At 42.2% G+C, this 20,893-nt stretch overlaps 1 protein-coding gene across 5 annotated transcripts in view; it reads right to left on the reverse strand.

Moving 5' to 3' along the window:
• Positions 1-20,893, reverse strand: part of atrnl1a (attractin-like 1a) — a 340,130-nt gene that overhangs the window by 198,068 nt on the left and 121,169 nt on the right. For all 5 annotated transcript variants that reach the window (XM_061745230.1, XM_061745229.1, XM_061745228.1 and 2 more), the window contains one exon: positions 8,147-8,240. In XM_061745230.1, the coding sequence (XP_061601214.1) occupies positions 8,147-8,240 (94 nt within the window). The remainder of the gene's footprint in view (positions 1-8,146; positions 8,241-20,893) is intronic.

The following is a 20,893-nucleotide window of genomic DNA, read 5'->3' on the forward strand; positions in this document are numbered from 1 at the left end:
ACACACACACACACACACACGCACACACACACACACACACACACAGTACAAGTGACAAGCGCTCGGCTTTGTTCACTGATGTCATAAACTCCTAAAACGATAAGCACATGCCAGATTAAAGGTCAAGATGATTCTGGTCCTGTTCCTCTGCATTTCTGTTCTCTTTCTTTAATCAACATAAACGTGGCACATTGTTGAGACGGAGACAGAAAAGCTCTCTGCCGTAGAACAATGTTCACCGACTGTCAGCCAGTAAATCACACAAGATGCTAGTAAATTACCGAGCTGTCCACATGTCAAGAACGGCCCAGTTAAACCCGGATAAAAACACTAGTACAGAGATAGACAATCAAAGAATACATGAAGTCAGACACAAGCGGTGGAAAATGACTTTAGCCGTGACATCACCTGCAAAGATGCAGTTTGACATTTGAACCTGCTATTACTCTCTTTTATGGAAACATGTGTGATTGATGAGATCATCTGGATCATTTTAGCCCAAGAAGATAATTCGAAATGACTGCATGACTAGTCCAGGTATTATTTTGATATTTGGTCCTTGATAGCCATAATAGTGTTTAAAATACATGAATTAAATTCCAATAAACAATGAACGGCAGGAGAAAGGCAATAATTTGCCCAAGAAAACACGAGAAAGTCCATGTTGGGGTGGGGTGAGGTCCCCAGTGAGCCCTAAGGTATTAAACCTGCACATTTGAACACCATCTGAAATCCATCTGATCTCATCCATCTATAAGAAGGTGCATCTGCTCTTCTAACGAGTTCAGACGATTCACGGAAGAGGAGGGAGAAAAAAAAAGAAGAAGAAATGAAAACTGGTAGAGCTACTTGTATTTAAGATTACTTCAGAAATAAGAAATCTTTTTATTTTGCCAAATGTACAATGTACACAGGAATTTGACCTGGTAAAAACAGCAGCACTGAGCAATAAAATAACAATTAGAGATAAAAATAGAAAAAATATAATAAGTAAAAAATAGATAATATGTATGAGATATGTCCACTAAAACGTAAGGTAGTATTTTAAAATGTTAAATCTTCTTCTTAATTTACTTGAGATTAAATCACTCAAGTAAAAAGGTAGAAACTGACAGATGTTGACAGTTTAAATAAGATAGAAGACAAAAACTAAAATGGAGGACACAGTGATAATGTAGTCATGAACACACACACACACAAACACACACACACACACACACACACACACACACACACACACACACGTACAGAGAGACACTTTTACCATCATCAGTCATTATTTCTGAGTGACATTGCATAAAGCACACACATACATCCACACACCTGCAACCTAAAACCGCCCACCATCCACCCACGGAGGGAAATTGTCGCTTTGATTCAATGTTTTCTAATGTTTTTCCACTTGGCACACCATTTGGGAGTGACTGGAGCACAACAGGCAGCGCTGAGACGGACAGACATTTAGCCGGAGAGGGAGAGCAGCAGCGCTGGAGCCAATCAAAGGTGAACGCCGCTGCGCCACGGCGGCTTAGAGATGCTCAAGTGACCCAGACAAAAGCACCATTTTCTGCTTTCAGCCTCTGCGTGGCTTCAGAAGAAGAGGAAACATTTACGTGCATCAAAGAGAGGACATGATCCAAAACACGTGACATGAAGTTGGCAGCTTCAGACACTCCCTTCATATTCAATATGCACTGGCTCTCAGCTGAAGTACAGGTTTGAAATGTGCCCAACATGTTGCTGGTGCGATATGCAGGCTGGAGTCTGCCATTAACTCCGACATATATTCATAATAGTTCTCCACTGATGAGGAGTCACTGTTTTAGCTCTAATTAAAACACTACCCCTCCTGCTGACATCGTGTTTTAGTCGATACAAAAGACGTGGCAGCTGTGATTAACAGCAGCTCATTTTCCCTCACAGTTAAATTTTTAATAGTTGTTTTGGTAAATTGACTTCAGCAACACAGCTGCACTGATGCGAAGCCCCATTTACGTTAGAGTTTTTGCTCATTTTCTGGCTCCGGCACTTATACATCATGTTTCCATCGTCCTACTGTACATTACACCGTGATTGGTTCTGGAGGTTATCCATATGGGCAGGTAATGTACGTTTTTCAATCCCCAGGGAAACTGAAGGAGTGGAAAGTTACAGAATAATATTCAAATTGTCTCTCAGGAGTAGATGCAGCAGCTCATTGGTTGCAGCTGCAGTCAGGCTGTGTACCGACTCCAACGAAGATCAAAACGGGTTTATTTATGATGCTGTACTTTTAATGTTTGACTTCAGAACTTCATATCTGTTGATAAAAGCTGTTACAATCAAAGTGCAGGGCTTAAACTACAGGGATTTTCATCCACGGCTGCATACAAGTAAGAGATGAACTAAAACCAACACTGGCTGGAGTCGGATCCCGGTGTTGGTCTCAGGGCCAAGAACATGCTGATCCTAGATTGTTCCTCTCTTTTTAAGCCGTGTAGTGGCTGTTCCTCCCCGAGGAGGTGTTTCAGGTATCAAAACCTGTGCGGAGGCCTCAGGGAAGACCGAGCACGAGCTCGGAGCGGAGTACATCTTTCTGCTGGTTTGGGAATCTCTCAGTTTTCCCCGAGAGGAGCTGGAGACGCTGGCCGGGGAGGAGGGAGGGCAGCACCTCTCTGGTTAGGCTGGGGCTCCATTTCAGTTTGAATTGGGAGTCGTGTGTTTAGATAGAGGAGCCACGACTGTGAGAAAGTATTCTACGTTAATTGGGATGAAGGTATCCGTCAAATGCGTAAACGAAATGTAAAACTACGTGTGAGGGAATGGCTAAGTATTCCCCTCACTAGAGGCTAAAAGGTCAGGGGCCTCATTTAAAATGGAGTGCGTAGGATTCATACTAAAATTGCACGTACACCCAAAAGCCGAAAATGGTGGGCGCAAAAAAAAAATCCGGATCAATAAAACCATGTGCACGCAATCTTGCACGCAATGTTCTCTTTATAAATCACAGCCCAGCTGGAAGGCTGTGCAGCTGAATCCACCTCATATCCCGCCCTTTACACGCCCACTTTTTACCATAAATGCATATGGATGAGCCTACTGAGCATGCGCAGTGGCTTCCTGCAGCCTGTTTGGTGTCAGAATGAATGAGAGGGTGACCAGCCACCGTGACACTGACTTTCACGGAGACTGAGATCTAGATGTTGTGGCGAGGGGACAGGAAAACGACATTATTTGGTGGTCACAGTAAAAGTTAGAATAAGTATATAAACAGTATGAAATAAAGAGAGTGAGTGGCAGCAACAGGGGGACACACGTCCCCCCGTCGTTTCAAAATTATGTTTGTTTTCCCCCCACATTTTACAGTTTAAAAACTAACGGTAGGCTCAGCCTTAAATTGCAATTTATCAAGACACTGTATGAAAGCGATACGAGAACGGCCCCGCAGCCCCGCTTCCCCCCCCGCTCCCCCTACTCCTCTCCCGTCTCTCCTCAGAGCTGCTCAGGGCGGGTTTATGGTTCTGCGTCACCAACGCAGAGCCTACGGAGTAGGTGCGCGTCGCCGCGTACCCTACGCCGTAGGCTCTGCGTCGTTTTAACGCGGGACCCTAATTTAGGCTTACACCCGCACTTAAAGGTTTCACGCGCGCGTAAAACTCATTATATATATGAAAAAAAATCTGAGTCCCTTTAGGGGCTCCGTGGGGCTCCCTAAACGGCCCTCATTTGTTCTGTCCTAAAGCGGTGGGTGAAGAGGAGGCTGCAGCTCCAGCAGCACCAGAGTCCTGACTGACTGAGCTTCACACACAGAGGGGCACAGAGGGACACGATCAGCGCTATTATATTATAAGTCTGATATATGTTGTGATATGTGATGACATTATTAAGAGTATGACATGAATCTGGCTTCATTTCACCACCTCACAGCCTGCCTCGCCAGTTCCCCGTGTCTCAAGTACATTCTTACGGGAGGGTTAGGGTTGCCGTAGGGATACGCAGATTTTTCGGTTAGTTTTTTCTTTTTAGATCCGAGGCTTTGCGTAGATGGCGGCTTCCGCAACTTTCAGGCGCTTTTTCTGCGCAAGCAAGCTTTATAGATGAGGCCCCTGATCATCAGTGATTGTTTTAAATGCATATTGTTTATTTTGTTCATGCAGGCCTGATTTAACTTTCTGTTTGAGATGTGCTTCCTAGGGGATCGTTCATGGGTCCACACATGACTGCAGCCAAGGAGCCCAGCTGGGGAAATCCCTGACCATCATGCTGGGCTGTAACTGGACTTAAGGGAAGGGAAGGAGTTGTTTTGGTTTTTCAGGATTTAGATTTTCATTTGTATGTTAGTTTATAATTTGTGTAATCATGTGTTATACTTTTGATGGGTAAATGGGTTTTGGACTTGTTCCTAGTTTGTAAATAGCGATGTGTAAGGCCTTGTATGTGTGATTTGTGAGGTGGTTTGTCGTGCATGTTTATAATGGGGAGTAATTGGAGTTGACAGGTGTGTGTTAGTGTGGGGTCAGGTTTGAGCTACCGCTCCTGCTCCTCCAGTTATTATGCCTCTGAACCTCCAGTTACTGCTATTTTTTATGATTAAAAACAATCAGAGCTCTGGAAAATTCTTTGTCCGGGCCGGGCCTAATTTGGTCTTCACCTTTGCTCACTCGCTCATCCTGGTCTAAGGCTTTATTGCATTATTGCAACCCTGCACTGTTTACTTGTTCAGTATCTGAAGTCATGAGCGGAGCCACATACTGGGCTTTGGTAAATCCTGCCTCACGGACAGTACGACTAGGCTGCACTGATCAAAGCTGACAGTGGAAACGTGGAGAGAGCCTCTGTTCATGTGAACGACAGCTGACCCGTGTTCAGCCTGACCCGGGTTCAGGTCAGACCTGAGGTCTGGGATCACTTAGATGTGATGCTGAGCTTAGCATGGGGCAGCCAGTGGTGGGGGTCAACGCTGAGCGTAGCCGTGTCAGATTCAGGACGTATGAGTGCCTTTGGGAGACCAAATGTACTGTAAATCTGAACGCCATTTGTGGACTAGGTTGGTTTTTTCTATTATTTTTATAGGTAAGACTCTGTTTCATGTCCACAATGACTTCAAATATGTCAAAAATCTATTCAAAATATCTATCAACACAATAACCGTTAATAAATCCACGTACCGTATTTTCTGCAGTATAAGGTGCACCTAAAAGCCTTTAATTTTGCCAAAACTTGGCAGTGCGCTTTATAATGCGGTGCGCTGTATATAGGATCATTACGGTAATTTCTGTTACTGTAGTCTGGGGGATTTTGGGTACTGTAGTCGGTGTTGCCGAAGTAACGGCGCTAAAAACGGCGCTAAAAAACTGTATTTATTACAGTCTCACATCACTTGAGTAAAGACCCCCTTTAAAGAGACACGTTTATGACATTCAAACTCATCAGCCACGCGTACGTGGGAGTGGTGGATGGCGGAAGAGGAACACGCTCACCAAGACGGGACGGCAGCGGCGCGCATACGCCACCATCTGGATGCCCGGGCTGATATATCAGCCTCAACTGGTCCGAGCTTTTACAAAGGCAGGAATCGTCACAGACGTTGAAAACAACAGCAGCGGCGCTGACTCGCATCATGGCGACTGTGACGAGACTGAGCCGGGACCATTGGATGCTGCACTCGCCCAGCTGTTCCATTCTGACACAGAAGAAGAAGATTTCGAGGGATTTGGGGATGAACTGGAAAAGTTCCCCTCTGTGTTTTTTGGGGGAGTGAACAAAGTTTTCAGAAAGCTGGTTTTTATTTTGTTAATAAAGTTTTGACTTACAGTACTTTTCTTCTTGTTTTGTTTTTTTTCTTGCATTTGCTGTAGCATTTTGTAGCATTTCCTGCAGCGTAGCTCCATCAGATAGATGCGTAACTCAACCCCAGCCACTATATTACGGTATCTTACTGTATATTCTGTGTGTCTTATATATAAAGAGAGTTTGAAAATAAGCCATTTATTGATGATGATTGACGCCTTATCATATGATGCGCCTTATGGTGCGGAAAATACGGTATACTGTGCAGATGATTCAGATGGAAGAGTTTGAATGCCACATGACCCCAGGAGCAAAGCTGTTGGAGGTTACTTGGCTCTGGTAGGGTTTCCCAAGGCAAAGCATCCTGGGTGGGGCACTAAAACATGAAATTAAACAAATTCTTGCAGAGAACTGCATGAGGAATCCAGCTACACAGATTGGGGATACCAAGGTTTCCCCCTCTAACCACATCTAGGGGGCAGTTGACAGCTTTGCCCTGGGGATTCAGACCAGCAGAGGACATCCCTCCTGTGGGCTAACCGTCTGCATGAGACGCCGTAAGAACGGCTCGCCATGTGGATCAGGCTGAAACTAATCATCATTTCAATGCTGCAAAGAACCAACAGCCATGGAGTGGTGGAGTACGGTCTATACACCGTCAGGCTTCCCTCAACCTTCAGCTGCCTGAGAGGTGAGATGTGGGGAGCGGGGTCGGAGCCCCAGTCTCAAAGCACCTGTACGTTTTCATGTCTTTGTTGTTTGTGCTGATTCACTCAACACCAGTTTTCTTGAAGTCTTTGATGAAAAGCATTGTGATGGAAAATTCAGCCTTGGCCACTTGATTAAACTAAAACTGCTGAGAGCAGTAAAATATAGCCTTGGCCCGACTAAGTGTGCAGACTGGTAGTCCGCTCAAAAAAGATCACTGACCTTGAAGATGTTTTCGTCTACTCGAATCGAAAGAATGAATCATCTTTTATGCCTTAAAATCATTATGCTTCATTTGTTTCATTGTCATTCTGCATCGAGACGCCTCATGTATGTTCTGATCTTTTTGCATGCAACTGTTTAATTAAATCTACTGAAATCTGAATCATCTCTCAAGTCTTATTCTTGGTTACTTAGACACTCAGTTTTAGTTCAGTTATTCATCTACAGTAGTTGGAAAGAACGTATTAAATAGCGTTTATTATGTTTTTCCACAACAAGCATGCTGTCTGATCCCATGTTGGAAATTACAGCATGACAGCACATCAAATCTTAAGGGAAGTCATTGGAAGGAACACTCTGCAATCTAAAATTTATATATTCTTTTTTTTTTTGGTTGAGCTTTCTGTAAATCTGTATCGTCCCCTTACTGACACCACGGTTACCTGATGTTACAAAACTACTTGGACCTTCAGCCACATTGGCAACTAAACTGAAAAACCCTCAACAAGGTCCTATTTGATCTTTTTATTGGCCCTTTAGGACCACAAACACTTGAACCCCCGCCCTCAGCTGTGGTGGGGGCAGAAAGGACGTGCTGGAGACGAGCCGTTCCTCCTTTTCTGTCTACCGTCAAGTAAAAACACAACTGATTTTCTTTGGTTTGACTCAGACCCATGCTGAATTATAATGTTATGTTGCTTTCCATATCTTTACCCAAGCTTTACGCACTCAAAGTGGTAATGGTGAAGCCATGCGTTGTTTAGTGTTTGAACAAAATTACTGTATTTACATGTCCCGAGCCACTCGATACCTATTAAATATGCCGTCATTTTTTCAAAGAGCACAAAAACAACCGTGTTCGTCGTGTATTATCACACTGTGTGTTGCTTTGGCTCTACATGGACACCACAGGAACACTCTCTCTCTCACACACACACACACACAGCAGTGTACTCTGCTTTCTAACCTCCTCTGCTCGATTTATCGATGAAGCAGTTTTCAGTCCGTCTCTGTGGTGTGTTGGTTTGCCAAGCCATTTAGAATATTGTGGTGCTGCAGCAGTCAAGTCCAGTCAGGGGAACACACACACACACACACACACACACACACACACACACACACACACACACACACACACACACACACACACACACACACACACACACACACACACACACACACACACACACACACACACACACAGTTCACTCTCTCATGAACAAAAGGAAAAGAAAAAAAAAAAGGTTTGAAGTCAAACCCCACTTCCTTCCACCACACTCTACTCTGATTATTCCCATAATCCAACACTGGTGATTGAACAGGACGGGCCACATTTAAAGTTCACACCGCAGCCAGAGTCTGGTACAATGTGTTGATCCCCTCGTCCAATAAATCAGGGTCTGCAGGATGAGTGTTTAATTATGTGGTCACATGATGGAGCACTCACAGCTGACACTGGTCTCCTTTGACGCCCTTGGTGGTACAGAAGCACTTCCCCGTGTTGACGTGGCAGACGTTGGCGTGGCTGTTGCACTTGCAGGCTGCAGTGAGATAAAAGGTTGGGGGGGGGGGGGGGGGGGGGGGGGGGGGCGGGGGGCAGAGAGAAAGACAGGAGGACAAATGTTACTGCTTTATTATGATACCAGACCTGTATCTTACAGTAAACCCGGGTGAGCAAGAGGGACGATGACTGACTAAAGGAAATGGGGTTAACGCCATTTCCTGTTCACTTCCCTTTTTCACCTCAAGAGTGAACCATGTGCATCTTTTGCCAGGTGTTGACCAAAGAGTCCTTCTTAGGGAGTCCAAAGACGAAATCTGAGCACATGACTTTCGTAAGGTTTTGAAAATGTCATGAATTACACGTTCTCCTCCACTTACTGTGTTACCATCAGAGGTGTCTTCAGTATTCACATTCATTACTCAGGTAGAAGTATAGATACTAGAGTTTAAAAATACTCCTGTAGAAGTTGAAGTATCAACTCAAGTTTTTTACTCAAGTAAAAGTATAAAAGTACTGGTTTCAAAACTACTTAAAGTATAAAAGTAAAAGTAATGTAAGGGGGAAAAAGTCATTAAGGACAAAAGCCATTGAAAATGAATGCATCTTAGTATAATGCAAATATATTAAAGAACCATATATGTGTACTATTGAGCATTAACATGTGTTTCAGAGAGCAGGAGATATGATGACTAGTTGCCTATAAGTATTGAAATGGTGCAAAAAGTCAAACTTCAGAGGCATGTTATCATTTATCCTAACCTTTATTGGAATGTACATCCAAGTTTAGATGCAGGAATCTGAGGGAACGGATGTAAGAACAAAACTGGACAAGAACATCTGAAACAACCACAACCAAATTCACTCAATCCGGATGGAGCAATTTAACTGGATAGTTTTTTTTTTTAAAGGCCGAAATGAAATAGAGTAACGAGGCTGTTTTTAAAATGTAAGGAGTAAAAAGTACAGATAATTGTGTGAAAATGTAAGGAGTAAAAGTAAAAAGTCCATTGAAGTATAGATAATAGGGGTGTAACGGTATTTGTATTCGTCCCGTCCCGTCACGGTACGGGGGTCACGGTTCGGTGCACGCAGTCATACAGCGAATACGTCTGACTGAGTTAAAAAAAAAAAAAAAAAAAATCAATCATCGTTTTTTTTTCCCTTATAAATATCAACAGTCACGTTCCATTACAGACCTAAATGTGTGCTAGTCTGTGCATATCAATAAATATATGTGCAATTCGTATATCATCATAAATTGTAGGCTATAATAACGATAAAATGTTCTAATTCTTAATTTACAACTGTCCTGAACGCATCACGGCCGTGTGTCAACGCGGATTGGGTGTAAAGCATGATTTATGGTTCTGCGTTCTGCGACGCAGAGCATACGCCGTAGGGTACGGCGCAGTCTACGGCGAGGTTATGCGTCGACGCGCAACCTTCGCCGTAGGTGCTGCGTTGGTGTAACGCGGTACCATAAATCAGCCGTACCTCAAATTTGCCGTGAAGGAAATTAGCGCTAAAGTTTAAAAGAGGACTAAATTTGTACAAAGTTTTGAATGTTACCCCGTTTTCCACGTTACCTGGATTATTTTGGGTTATGGAAGAGTCAACTACCGTTGGTGAGTGAGTGTAACCTTCATAAATAATTTATTTATCAGAATGTTGTGTAGCCTCGACCAGCTGCCTATTTTAATGAGCTTGTCTTGTTGTCAACGAGACTAGAGTCTATTCTCTGTTATAGAGCTCAGAAATGATGTTACAGACCGCTGTGTCTATATATCTAAATAGATTGTGTAATTAAGACCAGTTATGTTTTTTTTGTATTTAAGCTGTATCAAAGATGGAACTGAGTCAGTCCGTGACTATCTGAGTGTGTGTGTGTGTGTGTGTGTGTTCTTCTGAACAAGTTTGTGTGACTTTACTCTGCTTTCTGCAGCATAGGCCTATAGGCTTGGCTCAATAAAAGTGAGAATAAATGTAGTTTGATGGGTAGGATGATGTTGTTGAACATTAAAATGACTATCATAAGGGCCCATGGAGAATGCTCCGCCCCCAGACGGCTCTGCCCATATGCAGCAGTAGAGGAGCCCGGGTTCAAGTATTTATTAAAAGTGCTCGAGCCTCGTTACAATGTCCCATCCCGCGCTCACATAAACCAGTCCGTGGTAAAATTAAAAACACTAATGCACAAGTTAAATGTTTTATTCTATTTATTTTACACTTTAATAAGAGATGCTTTTTAGTTTTGTAGCCAATTGAACAAACTTTAACTTTCAAATGCTATGATCAAAATAAAGGAAGAAAAAACTCGTCTTATACATTTGGGACTTTTTGTATTTTTTTTCCCGTTGTACCGAACCCGTACCGAACCCGTACCGAACCGTGACCCCTAAACCGAGGTACGTACCGAACCGTGACTTGTGTGTACCGTGACACCCCTAACAGATAACCAAAATTTCTACTTAAGTAAGGTAACAAAGTATTTGTACCTGGTTACTTGACACCTCTGGTTACCATAGTGATGAATGACACTTGAAGACGACCTTTAGCTACAGTCTTACAATGTGTAATTTGGAAATTGAACAATTTTCTACCAGAGAGATCTACCAGATTATTTTGTTACTGATGAATTGCAATAAAATGCTGTGGGATCAGGAAAGCCGCCATCATGCCTGGTTTTTATGTTCCACTTTATAAAAACGATCAAACGCAACAAGGTGACACATGAGCATTTCCAAAACTAATGGCGGATGTCACGGTGATGCCGTTTACTCCTCATTTGAAATCGCGTGTCCTACGATGTCCCTCCCTGCTTCTGATGCAAGAATGGAAGCAGGCTTTTAATTCAGGCGCCGACCATCTAATCCTGTTAGATTCTGACCGCTGTGACATTATCAGAGGACGCAGCCGCGCAAAGCAACCCGTATTTAACATTTCTGCGTACTCGTGTCGTTATGAAGGGTCCTCAGAGGCTTGATCTAATCACTTCCAGAGAAATCACCTTGTGGTTTACGTCAGAGCAAATGCTTGTACACCTCAAAGTACTCCCATGATCTCCCATCTTAGAGGCAGGTGAGTGTCTCCTGTACTGCCCCCCCCCTCCCTACCCGACTGCCTTCTACTGAATATTTGTTTAATCCCAACCTGCTTCCCTTCCCACATAAAGTGTTTAAAATCCAATCATCCCACCGGGTAAGAATGATGAGCTGGGCTGAGCGGATATGAATGTGTTTTATTGGAGCTCTGCTACAGCGAAGAATCGTGTCTGAGGATGTTTTGCTTTATAAAGTCTGGGATTCCTGTTAGTCTGTTATTTATTTATTGTGAATCTCATTTGAGTAACTATAGCTGAATGTACAGGTGGGAGTATCTTCTCAGGTGACCAGCTACCACATCAGCTGATGTAAAAGGACGCAACAACACTTCCGATGAGGATCGGCAGGAAAGCGTAGCTCCAATCTTTGCTTCTTTTTACGGGGTACATGTGAAATCCAGTACAGAATTTAGAAATCTTCTCCTCAAACGTAAAGCACTGATGACTTCAGCTCCTTTTCTTAAAGATCTCATTGTTCCACGTTGTTTCATAAGGACGTTGATTTACTGCTATTTCCTAGACTTTCCAATGGGAGGCGGAGTCTTCATTTATCAGTAATATATCATATTAGAGACGGGCCGACTAATTCATCTGTTGAATTATGCTGTAATAGGTCTAGACTGCTTTAAAGAAACTGGCATTATGCAAAACAAAACTGAACTGGTTTCTTGATTGAATCATACTGCATTTGGATTATAACAAATATCTGTAGAATTAGTATTAATTGAGGTATATTTTATTTAATCATTGAGTTTGTTTCTGTTTAAATTGTATTGACATGAGTATCGTTGAAAATTGCTGCAACAGAAACCAAACAGTGAATCCTTTCAGTGCAGGTTTGCATCGTCGTGTGAAGTGAACTGGAAATTTTAAATCCGTCGCACAAAGATCAGAGTCCAACTACTTGTCGAGACTGTAGAGTGATGATTACACTCTTGCATTCACCTGCAAAGATCTGACTCACTTCAGTGGCAGAATTCTCCTCTGAGCGTCTGAGTCTGGACGGGAACCTCCTGCAGGGTTCAATGTTCATTTGTCTCAGCTTTTGATTAGAGTCATGGAAAACAGAGGCTGTTTTTGGGGCTTCGTACAATCTTTTTAATTGTTTTGTTTCATGAAAGCAGGGCATGACGACGACGGATGATCCCCATAGAGCTGAGCCTGTAATTTAAACCAAATTACTTCTCCATGAAACTGCCGCAGACGGCGATGGGAACACTCTCCTGGTGTTTATGAGGCCACTCGTCACTGCGGTCGGCTCAGGAACAAAGACCCACAACAACAACAACAAGAGTCAGGTCAAGGAAAAGCCAAAACACTCACAGCTGAGGAGGGAAATGATTAATTTCCTTCTCTTCTACCTGGACGAGGGCCTGATGGTGGCACTTACGCACATAAACCTGCCCTTAAATATGTGGATTTTTGAGTGTAGGAGCCTACTGTAAAAGTTGAATAAGCAGTGCTGGAGGTAGAAGAAGAAGAAAAATGCTAAAATACGCCGCTGCGACAAGACAATCCGGACATTACCCTTGAAATGAGACGCAAGATGAAAAGTCAACGCACACTTCCTAAAATACTTCAGGAAAAAAGTAACGTGACACAGTTGACAGGTCACTGGTTGGGTCCAGGCGAGGGTCCCCTCTGCAGGTCATACAACACATGCAGACAAGCATGCTGCATCTGCTCACAGGTTTAGCCGGCAGCTATTATGCTATGCTATTATGTCATGCTGTACTGTCTGGGGTAGAAGTGAACACACACACAAAATGTTCACGGTTAAAGAGTTGTGACATTAGTACCGAGGAAAATGCCACAAACACACTGATAATATATAAAACTGTAAACTAATATTCTGTTGGACCAGCTGTGATTATAGATGCATGTGACGAGACATCATTTTGATAAGGTCATACGTCGCATTTGTTTTCATCCAGTCTTACAGCCGTGTTTGGCCAGACTCTGCCTGAAGCCTTCTCCATCAGATCCAACAGATTCGTGGACTCTCAGTTTCCATGTGTGAAAAATTTGAGCTGAGCTTAATTTTTGTGCACCTAAATTACTGAACATGGAACTTAGCAATTCAACCAATGCCAGACCATAATACTACCCCCACAGGCAGTAGAGACCACTTCTTCCACAACTCTTATCCTGGTTCTTTCATCATTTTGGAGCAGGGAAAAGCTGGAGTCATCAGTTTCTCCATGGGTCCCTTACAAGTAGGGGTGTAACGATACACTAATCTCACGATACGGTACGATACACGATTTTGAGGTCACGATAACAATACGGTACGATTCGATATTATAGCAGTATTTTTTTAACAACCTTGAATGAGGAACATATGACTGGAAAAAATGGTCTTTTCTTTGAAAAACACAAAATACAAAACAATGCTGTACGTTTGTCCTATTGTTACAGTTTGTAATGCTTTATAAATGTTTAAGTTTTAAAGAGAAAGCCAGGCCAACCATTTTCCACAAACTGAACTAAAAGTAAATGTCAGGTTTGCATTATGCATCTTCAGTTTCATACAAGTAAAAAAATATTTAGAATCTGAATAGTTTCGCTCATGTATGATTTGACTTTTTTCTTTTCCAGAAATTTAACAACTAAAATTAAATAAATAAAAACATACAATTTTACATCATAAAAAAGATTGATTCATGCTCACCTTATAAGTGTAAGAGGAGATTTATTTTTGTTAAGGTTATTTTGGTAATTCAGGGTTCATTATTTTATAAATATATTCTTTATATTCTGATGTAAATCAGGGACTATAATGACACTAGTCAGTTTATCTGTAGTGATTAGTCTGTTTTAGATTGGGCGGAGTGATACGCCACAGTACGGCACTAGGTGCTGTGTTGATGTTCTAAAATCCTACACTGTTGAGGGACATTAAAGTACACTGGAACTCAGCAGAAGTTGTCCCCGTGTTTATCCTACTCACGACCCCAAAAAGGTTTAATTTAATAAGGTAAGGCTTAACTCTACACCAGCCTTACATAAGTAAAAGTTCAGAGTTCAAAACGGGACCGCAAAACGGTACTAGTTTCTTCTGAGTGGAGGAAGATTTTGGTCCGCGGGTCGAGACGCGGTCGGCACGCGCGTTACTAGTAAACACAATACATTAATATTAATAACCCAATATTGCGATACCGTTTGTCACCTCCACGACACGTATTGTGACGTTTTTGTATTGCAAAATTTCGTGGCACGATATATTGTTACACCCCTACTTACAAGTTCAACCCTCTTTTTCCCAGATTCCTCTGACTGACATATGGCTCTCTTGAGGCTTCACAGCTGTAACTGGAGTTACCTCCACATCATGTGTATAGATTGTCCTTTTACTGTTAAGAGAACACAAAAACCTTTTCTTCCACCACATCTGCAGCCCCCCGGCCCCCCAAACGTGTGTCTCTCTGAAAGATGATGGCTCACTTTCCCTCGTTCATCACCTGGACCCTTGATCAGCAGAACTTTGACCCTCCTGAAACAGAGCAACATATCTTCCACGATCACAGATGCATCTTCTGACATGGCTGTTTGAAGAGAGAAGCCCCTCACTGCATCAGTTAGGGTTATGTAACAGCTGAAACATATGGACCAAGCTAAGACCTTTCATCAGCCGCCCACTCTTTTGCATCGGCTTTGTTAAATCCACGTGGTGATCCAGGCTCTTGTCTTGGAGTATCACGCTGACCAATTTTAAGGTCTTATGAACATATTTAAGGTCTATTAAGGCACTTATGTGCTGAAACACCATTAAGAAAAGGTTTATTCTGTGACAAAATAGCAACAGATTACCTTTGTCTTCAAAGTCGGAGCAGTGAACACAACTTTACTTCCACCTGAAACAAACTCCCTGCTCAGCGGGCTCCAAGGACCTTGAGAAATGCAACGGCTCAAGTATTCGATTAAAAGTTAGATACAGTAAAGTCACGACAGCTTAAAACTCAAATTTTAAATTAAATATCAGTATGGCATAAGTCTTTCCGTAACTATAAATATTTTCTAATCATTTCTATCTTTAACTGGACAGCATATATGCATGCATAATTGCTAATAAGCATAACAATAAGATGTCATGTTAGAGCAAAACATTAGCTGAGTTGGTACGCAGAGCAAAATGCTGATTTTCACAATACAAGCTCAACAATTGTGGAATCACTCATTTAAAAAACGGAGCTTGTGTTACGCTGTTTTATGCATAGCCTTCTGATCACTTATTTAATATTTACTTAATACTTTAAGATATTTTTCCCATATTATTACTTATGTACGGCATATAGCAAAGTGTGTGACTAAATATTGCACACAACATACCACCGTATGCTAACGAGGAGGAGGATAGTTGGAAGATTGCATCTTTGTTTCGCACTCTCATATATTACATTTATGTTTTGCCTTCATTTGTGAATAGCTAGAGCTAGGAATTAAAAACACATTGATGGGGTAGATAAATAAAAATAAAGGTTAGTCCTTCAACATCTTAATTTTTCATAAATGATGCATCCAGTTTCAAGTCTGCAGGTTAAGGGCTGGTCTGGATACCACTTTAGGGGCTCTGGAGCTTCTGCATGCTGCAGTTCTCTTTAACCACCATCGGTTAGGGCGCAGAATTTCAGGTTTGGGTGCTTTTCAAAGGAAAAATAATTAAAAAGAAACAAACAAAACATAAATTCATAATAATTCGAAAAATCTGAACCCCCCGATACGTTCCGTGTGGTACGCCGTAGTGCTGCTGGGGAATGACAGCTGCGTGTGACATCTGTCACAGGCAGCTCATCACAGATGCTCAGACGGTGGAAGATTCAGGCAGATGCAGCCGTGCATCAAAAACCTGCAGTCACCCCCCCCCCTCACGCAGGCCTCGGACATGTGCATGACATCTGAGATCTGGCAACGCTGTTTGTCTTCCCCCTCCTTCCCTTCGTCCTTGTTCATGTCGTTCTCTTTTGGGGTGCGTGAGGTTCTCGAAGAAGACAATGTAACCCATATTGTCCCCTGCACTTCTTGTACGGCATTACATTTACAAATGAAATTAAAATGTACCACTCAGCTGAAAAGATCCATTAATATCTAAAATTTAAAACCACCAGGAGCGTCAGCCCAATTCCTTCAAGTCAAAATAACATCCTGTTATTTATTTTATAGTGTGCAGACTAAAACTATTTAACAACGGCCACAAATAAACATCGGCACAGGTTTTACTACCTCTGAGATTCAGACTCATGAGCAAATCCTGACTTTCTGATGTGCTGAGCTTTGTTTTAATAGTGTAAAAAGAACTGGGCTGCATTTGTTGGAATCCAACTCAATGCAATTCTAAGGACACAAGAGGACTCGTGTCAAGATTTATTTCATTAGAAAAAACTAAAGTAAACATGAAATCTTTTCAATCTTACTTTCTGGACAGCTTGTAAAATTAGTTTTTGCAGCAAAAGGTTACCAAAAAGTTTTAAAAGTTTACTTTAACCTGCTTTTATCGAGCATTTCTGACTTAATCAGACACACAGCAGGTCCCCTTCCATGTCTCATGACCTCCTGATTTACAGTTTAAGCATCAGGTTGTTCCTGAAGAAAAACTGTTAACTGGCAACGTATCTAAACATGTGGAGGTAAAGAGCAAAGATCGTGGCAGTCGAGCAGTGGAATGATCCTAAACAAGGCACTGAGCTGCATCTCGGGCAGCTTAGAACACGAAGAGGTTGATTTTTGAAAAACCAAATCATTCTTATGAGTTTGCAAACTTTGGCACAATCGTTGCTTTAATTTCTTTTCTCCCTTTATTAGATATTTATTACATTTTGTCAACTAGAGATAACTGATGGCAAAGAATTCCTTGTATGCGTCTAAATAACTGCAGAATAAAGTGGATTCTGAATTCCAGCACCAACACTTGGAGAGTTCAGGTAAAAGTAATCTGCAGAGAAGGCCATATTCAAGGGAACTGAGCGAGAGGCTGCAGGTGAAGTGTGGGAGGAGCAAAGGAAGCAAAGACGAGGAGATGGTGGATGAATGAAAGGGACGGAGGCACAGCACACTTGCTGACAATAGAGAAATCAGCAGCGGGAATAAAAAGCATGATCACAAAAAAAAAGAGGCTGATTTGACATAAATCATATTCCCCTGGCGTTGTGTAAGCCCCCCTGGGGAGTGTACAATTTCTCAGCCCACTGCCTCTGCATGTGCACACGCAATACCAAACAGGCCTGTGTGTGTGGGTGGAAGTGGGCTCTCTGTGGTCGGTGAGAGTGCATGTGTGAGCCTTTATGAGTCACTCTAAAAACAGGTAAAAGAAGAAATAAATCAGAGAGGAAATATTGCAGAAGTGAACCTCTTATCCGTTTCTACGGACAGCCAGGTCTTTTTTCTGGAGGGTTAGGAGATATATGATGAAATGGGTGTGACAGGAGGCGGAGCTCTGTGCAGCTGGACTTGAACCAACCCAGAACCACATACACACATAAACACAGATCTCTGTTTCTGCTGTTCTCAATATTACCATCCGGTTTTAAAGGAAACAAGTCAGTTAGCAGAATTCTCCGATGGTTAAACTTTTAAATCCCTCTCTTTCAGTGGATAAAATTATTTTGTGGTAAAGATCTGATTTGCTTCGGACATTGGACCAGGTTCCTATCAACAGGTTCCATGTGTACCAACACCGGAAAATGTTGTATTTATGAGGCCATATTCACGCAGGACAACTGACTGAGCCAGGATACTAACTGGTAGAACCAGTCGCAACCGTCTTTGGTGACATTTAGCCCGAGAGGACTTTTCCTGCTCTGCCCAGTCTGGCCTTCAGCAGGAGGTCCCCCCTTATGATCCAGGTCCTGGTCCAGGTTTCTTCCCTCCTAAAGTGGAGTTTTTCCTTTCCACTGTTTGGCTTAAGGTTTTTCTCCCACTAGGGAAGTTTTTTTTACCTGCCATTGTTTATGTTATGTTATGTAATAATTGCTCGGGGGTCATGTTCTGGGTCTCTGGAAAATACCTAGAGAAAACCTGTGTTGTAATAGACGTTATATAAATAAAATGTATGAATTGAAAACACTGCAACATAATACGTGTGCAAAAACAAAAATTTGGATTGGTACAATTTTTTTTTCTTAAAAGGAGCTTGAGGCAGGATGGAGGCAGGATTTATGAAAAGAATTCGTATACGTTTTAAGTTTTCTAGTAATAATGTCAGATGAAGCGTTCCAAACCCAAAAGAATGTTTCCTCTAGTGTATCTCTCCGTTGCCTTGAACAGGCTGTGTGCTGCAAAATGTGCTGCAATTCTGGGCCCGAATTTCCCGCGCTGGGCTGCGGATGTGACGTCACATGACGCTGCATGCACGTTCTCCCCGTTCTCCCGTGCCGGCTTCACTGTTGGCTGCAGTACCCCCGGCGGCCGTCGTGTTGAAGGGTGGCGCTAGAGAGTCTTATTTCTTAAAAGGAGCCTCATGCTCCTTTAAATCTCAAATAATCTCTGTCAATGTCAGACAGGTACTGGGGAAACATGTTTTAAAGTAGGTCTTGCTGGTAGGTGGTAACAATGCCACTGATAATAATTTACCAAATGTCTCAATAGCTTACAAAATTTCACTGCAATTATTTTACAAAATTGATTGGAAAAAACTTTTTGGGGGAATAAAAAATACCCAAACACTAGTCCCTGTGGAACACCGACATTTATATCTGGCAAATTCATAGCTCAAAATCAAAAACATACTGTAGCAAACATACCTCAGTACTTCCAGGTTTTAATATTTTACAAATTTTAATATAAAGCCCTTTTACCACACGTGCACATGAGCCATAAATTAGGTCCAATTTCAAAAAATTGTTGCACGTGCAACACGTGAATGAACTGAAAAATCCTCAAGTCCCTCACATTTGCATTTTAATTAAAAAAGGGCTCTTCATCTTGCAGTGGTCGGGGTCTATTCCTAAAAAGTTCTTCAGAAATAAAAACTGGTTTAAGTTTAACCTACAAAAAATGCACCCAACAGCAATGAGTTAAAATAACATTCACAGTTTAGTTTAGTGCTTTTTCAATAAAGCTGCCGGGAAGTGACACTTTTGGAAACACCATTTACAGCAACACTCCAGGATTTTAATCAATCCCCGTTTCCATGATTATTTTGTTCGTCGGTGTCACCTTCCACCTTCGGCTGACTCTTACTTTTCCTTTGTCCGGTCAGAACGACGGAGCGGTTGAGTCAGATAAGCGATGACTCTGGTTTTTTCTGTTTTTAATGAAGGGGACGTGAGGGCAAGAAGGGTGAACATCAAGTAAAAGAGCCCTGAAAATATAAGCGGGAACACACATCAAGGGTGTATTTGCATACGCGAATAAAATATGATTTAAAAGTCTAAGATACTATTTAAATGATGCCCCCCTCCATTCAGACGAGGATCAATGAATCACCTACTTAAGACGCAACTTCACAGCTTCAAAATTCCCATCAATTATCCGCTGGTGTCAGTTCTGGGAGCATTTATTGCAGATATCTTATATCTAATAGTTTCTTCGGACCAAATTAGTTCAGACCAGTTTAGAGTAGAAAGGAAAAGGTTGGCTTGGAGACGACGGCACTGATCAAGAGACAGATTCAGCGCTGGCGTTGGCAGAGCAGAAGATATGATTTCCTCCGGGAGGGATGAGGATGGAGACGTTTAAGAGCAAGCACATCAAATGAACAAGGTTCAGTGAGATGCCAGACGAAGACATGGCCACATAAAGAGAGGGGACAGTGATTGCACTGCTACCAGGAAGGAGAAACGAGAGAAGAGAGAAGGTTTCTGGATCTGCTGAAAAAAGAAGCAGAAGACAAAACAGCAGCAACAAAAGTTAAGTCAATAAACCTTGTGTGTTGCTAAGTCGTCTGGTGTCTCTGGAGCAGCCCGCCACATTTTGCAAAATGCTCCAAAAACATGCCAGCGGGCAACATTTTTATTTTAGTGTGTTGAATTATACGAGAAAGAGCTCTGAGCTGCGCGTTCGGAGTGAGATTCAGCCAGAAAACTGTGTTGCACTAATTTACTGGTGCCGTGTTAAATATTAGACGGGAGAAACGTTTCTTCTTGTAATCCACAACTCAATAACTAGGAAACTTTACGTGTCATGTTTATCCTCATGGTCTCATTCACTAAACAGGCATCTTCAGCACCGTCCCTCAAGAATATATTTTTATATTCCCATAAAATCTTACGAGGCAATATTCTAAGGTGATGCGATTACCTTTTAGACAAGTGTGAAAAAAGCTGCCATGTTAATTTATCCAGGTCACAGGATCCCTTATTTTACTATATTTTCGGTGGGACTGCTCGTCTGGCATGACAGTGCATGAGCTAATTAATTAAATGGGTCCTAGTGACCGTCAGGTTGCATTAATTAGCAAACACTGCAAGCCGCAAGTGAAAGAACACGGTCTCTGGCAGCTCGCGGCTTTTGATGAGACGCACGTTACAGCTGCAGATCGACTTCAAAAACATCAAAAAGGATTCAAAAGCCATTTAAACATCCTGTTTGCAGAGCTGCTTGTTTTGGCTGTTTGTGCCTCCGTTGCTGCTGTTGTGTGTTTTGGCGTCTGCATG

Source organism: Cololabis saira, chromosome 17 (assembly GCF_033807715.1).
Source record: "Cololabis saira isolate AMF1-May2022 chromosome 17, fColSai1.1, whole genome shotgun sequence".
Taxonomy (NCBI): domain Eukaryota; kingdom Metazoa; phylum Chordata; class Actinopteri; order Beloniformes; family Belonidae; genus Cololabis; species Cololabis saira.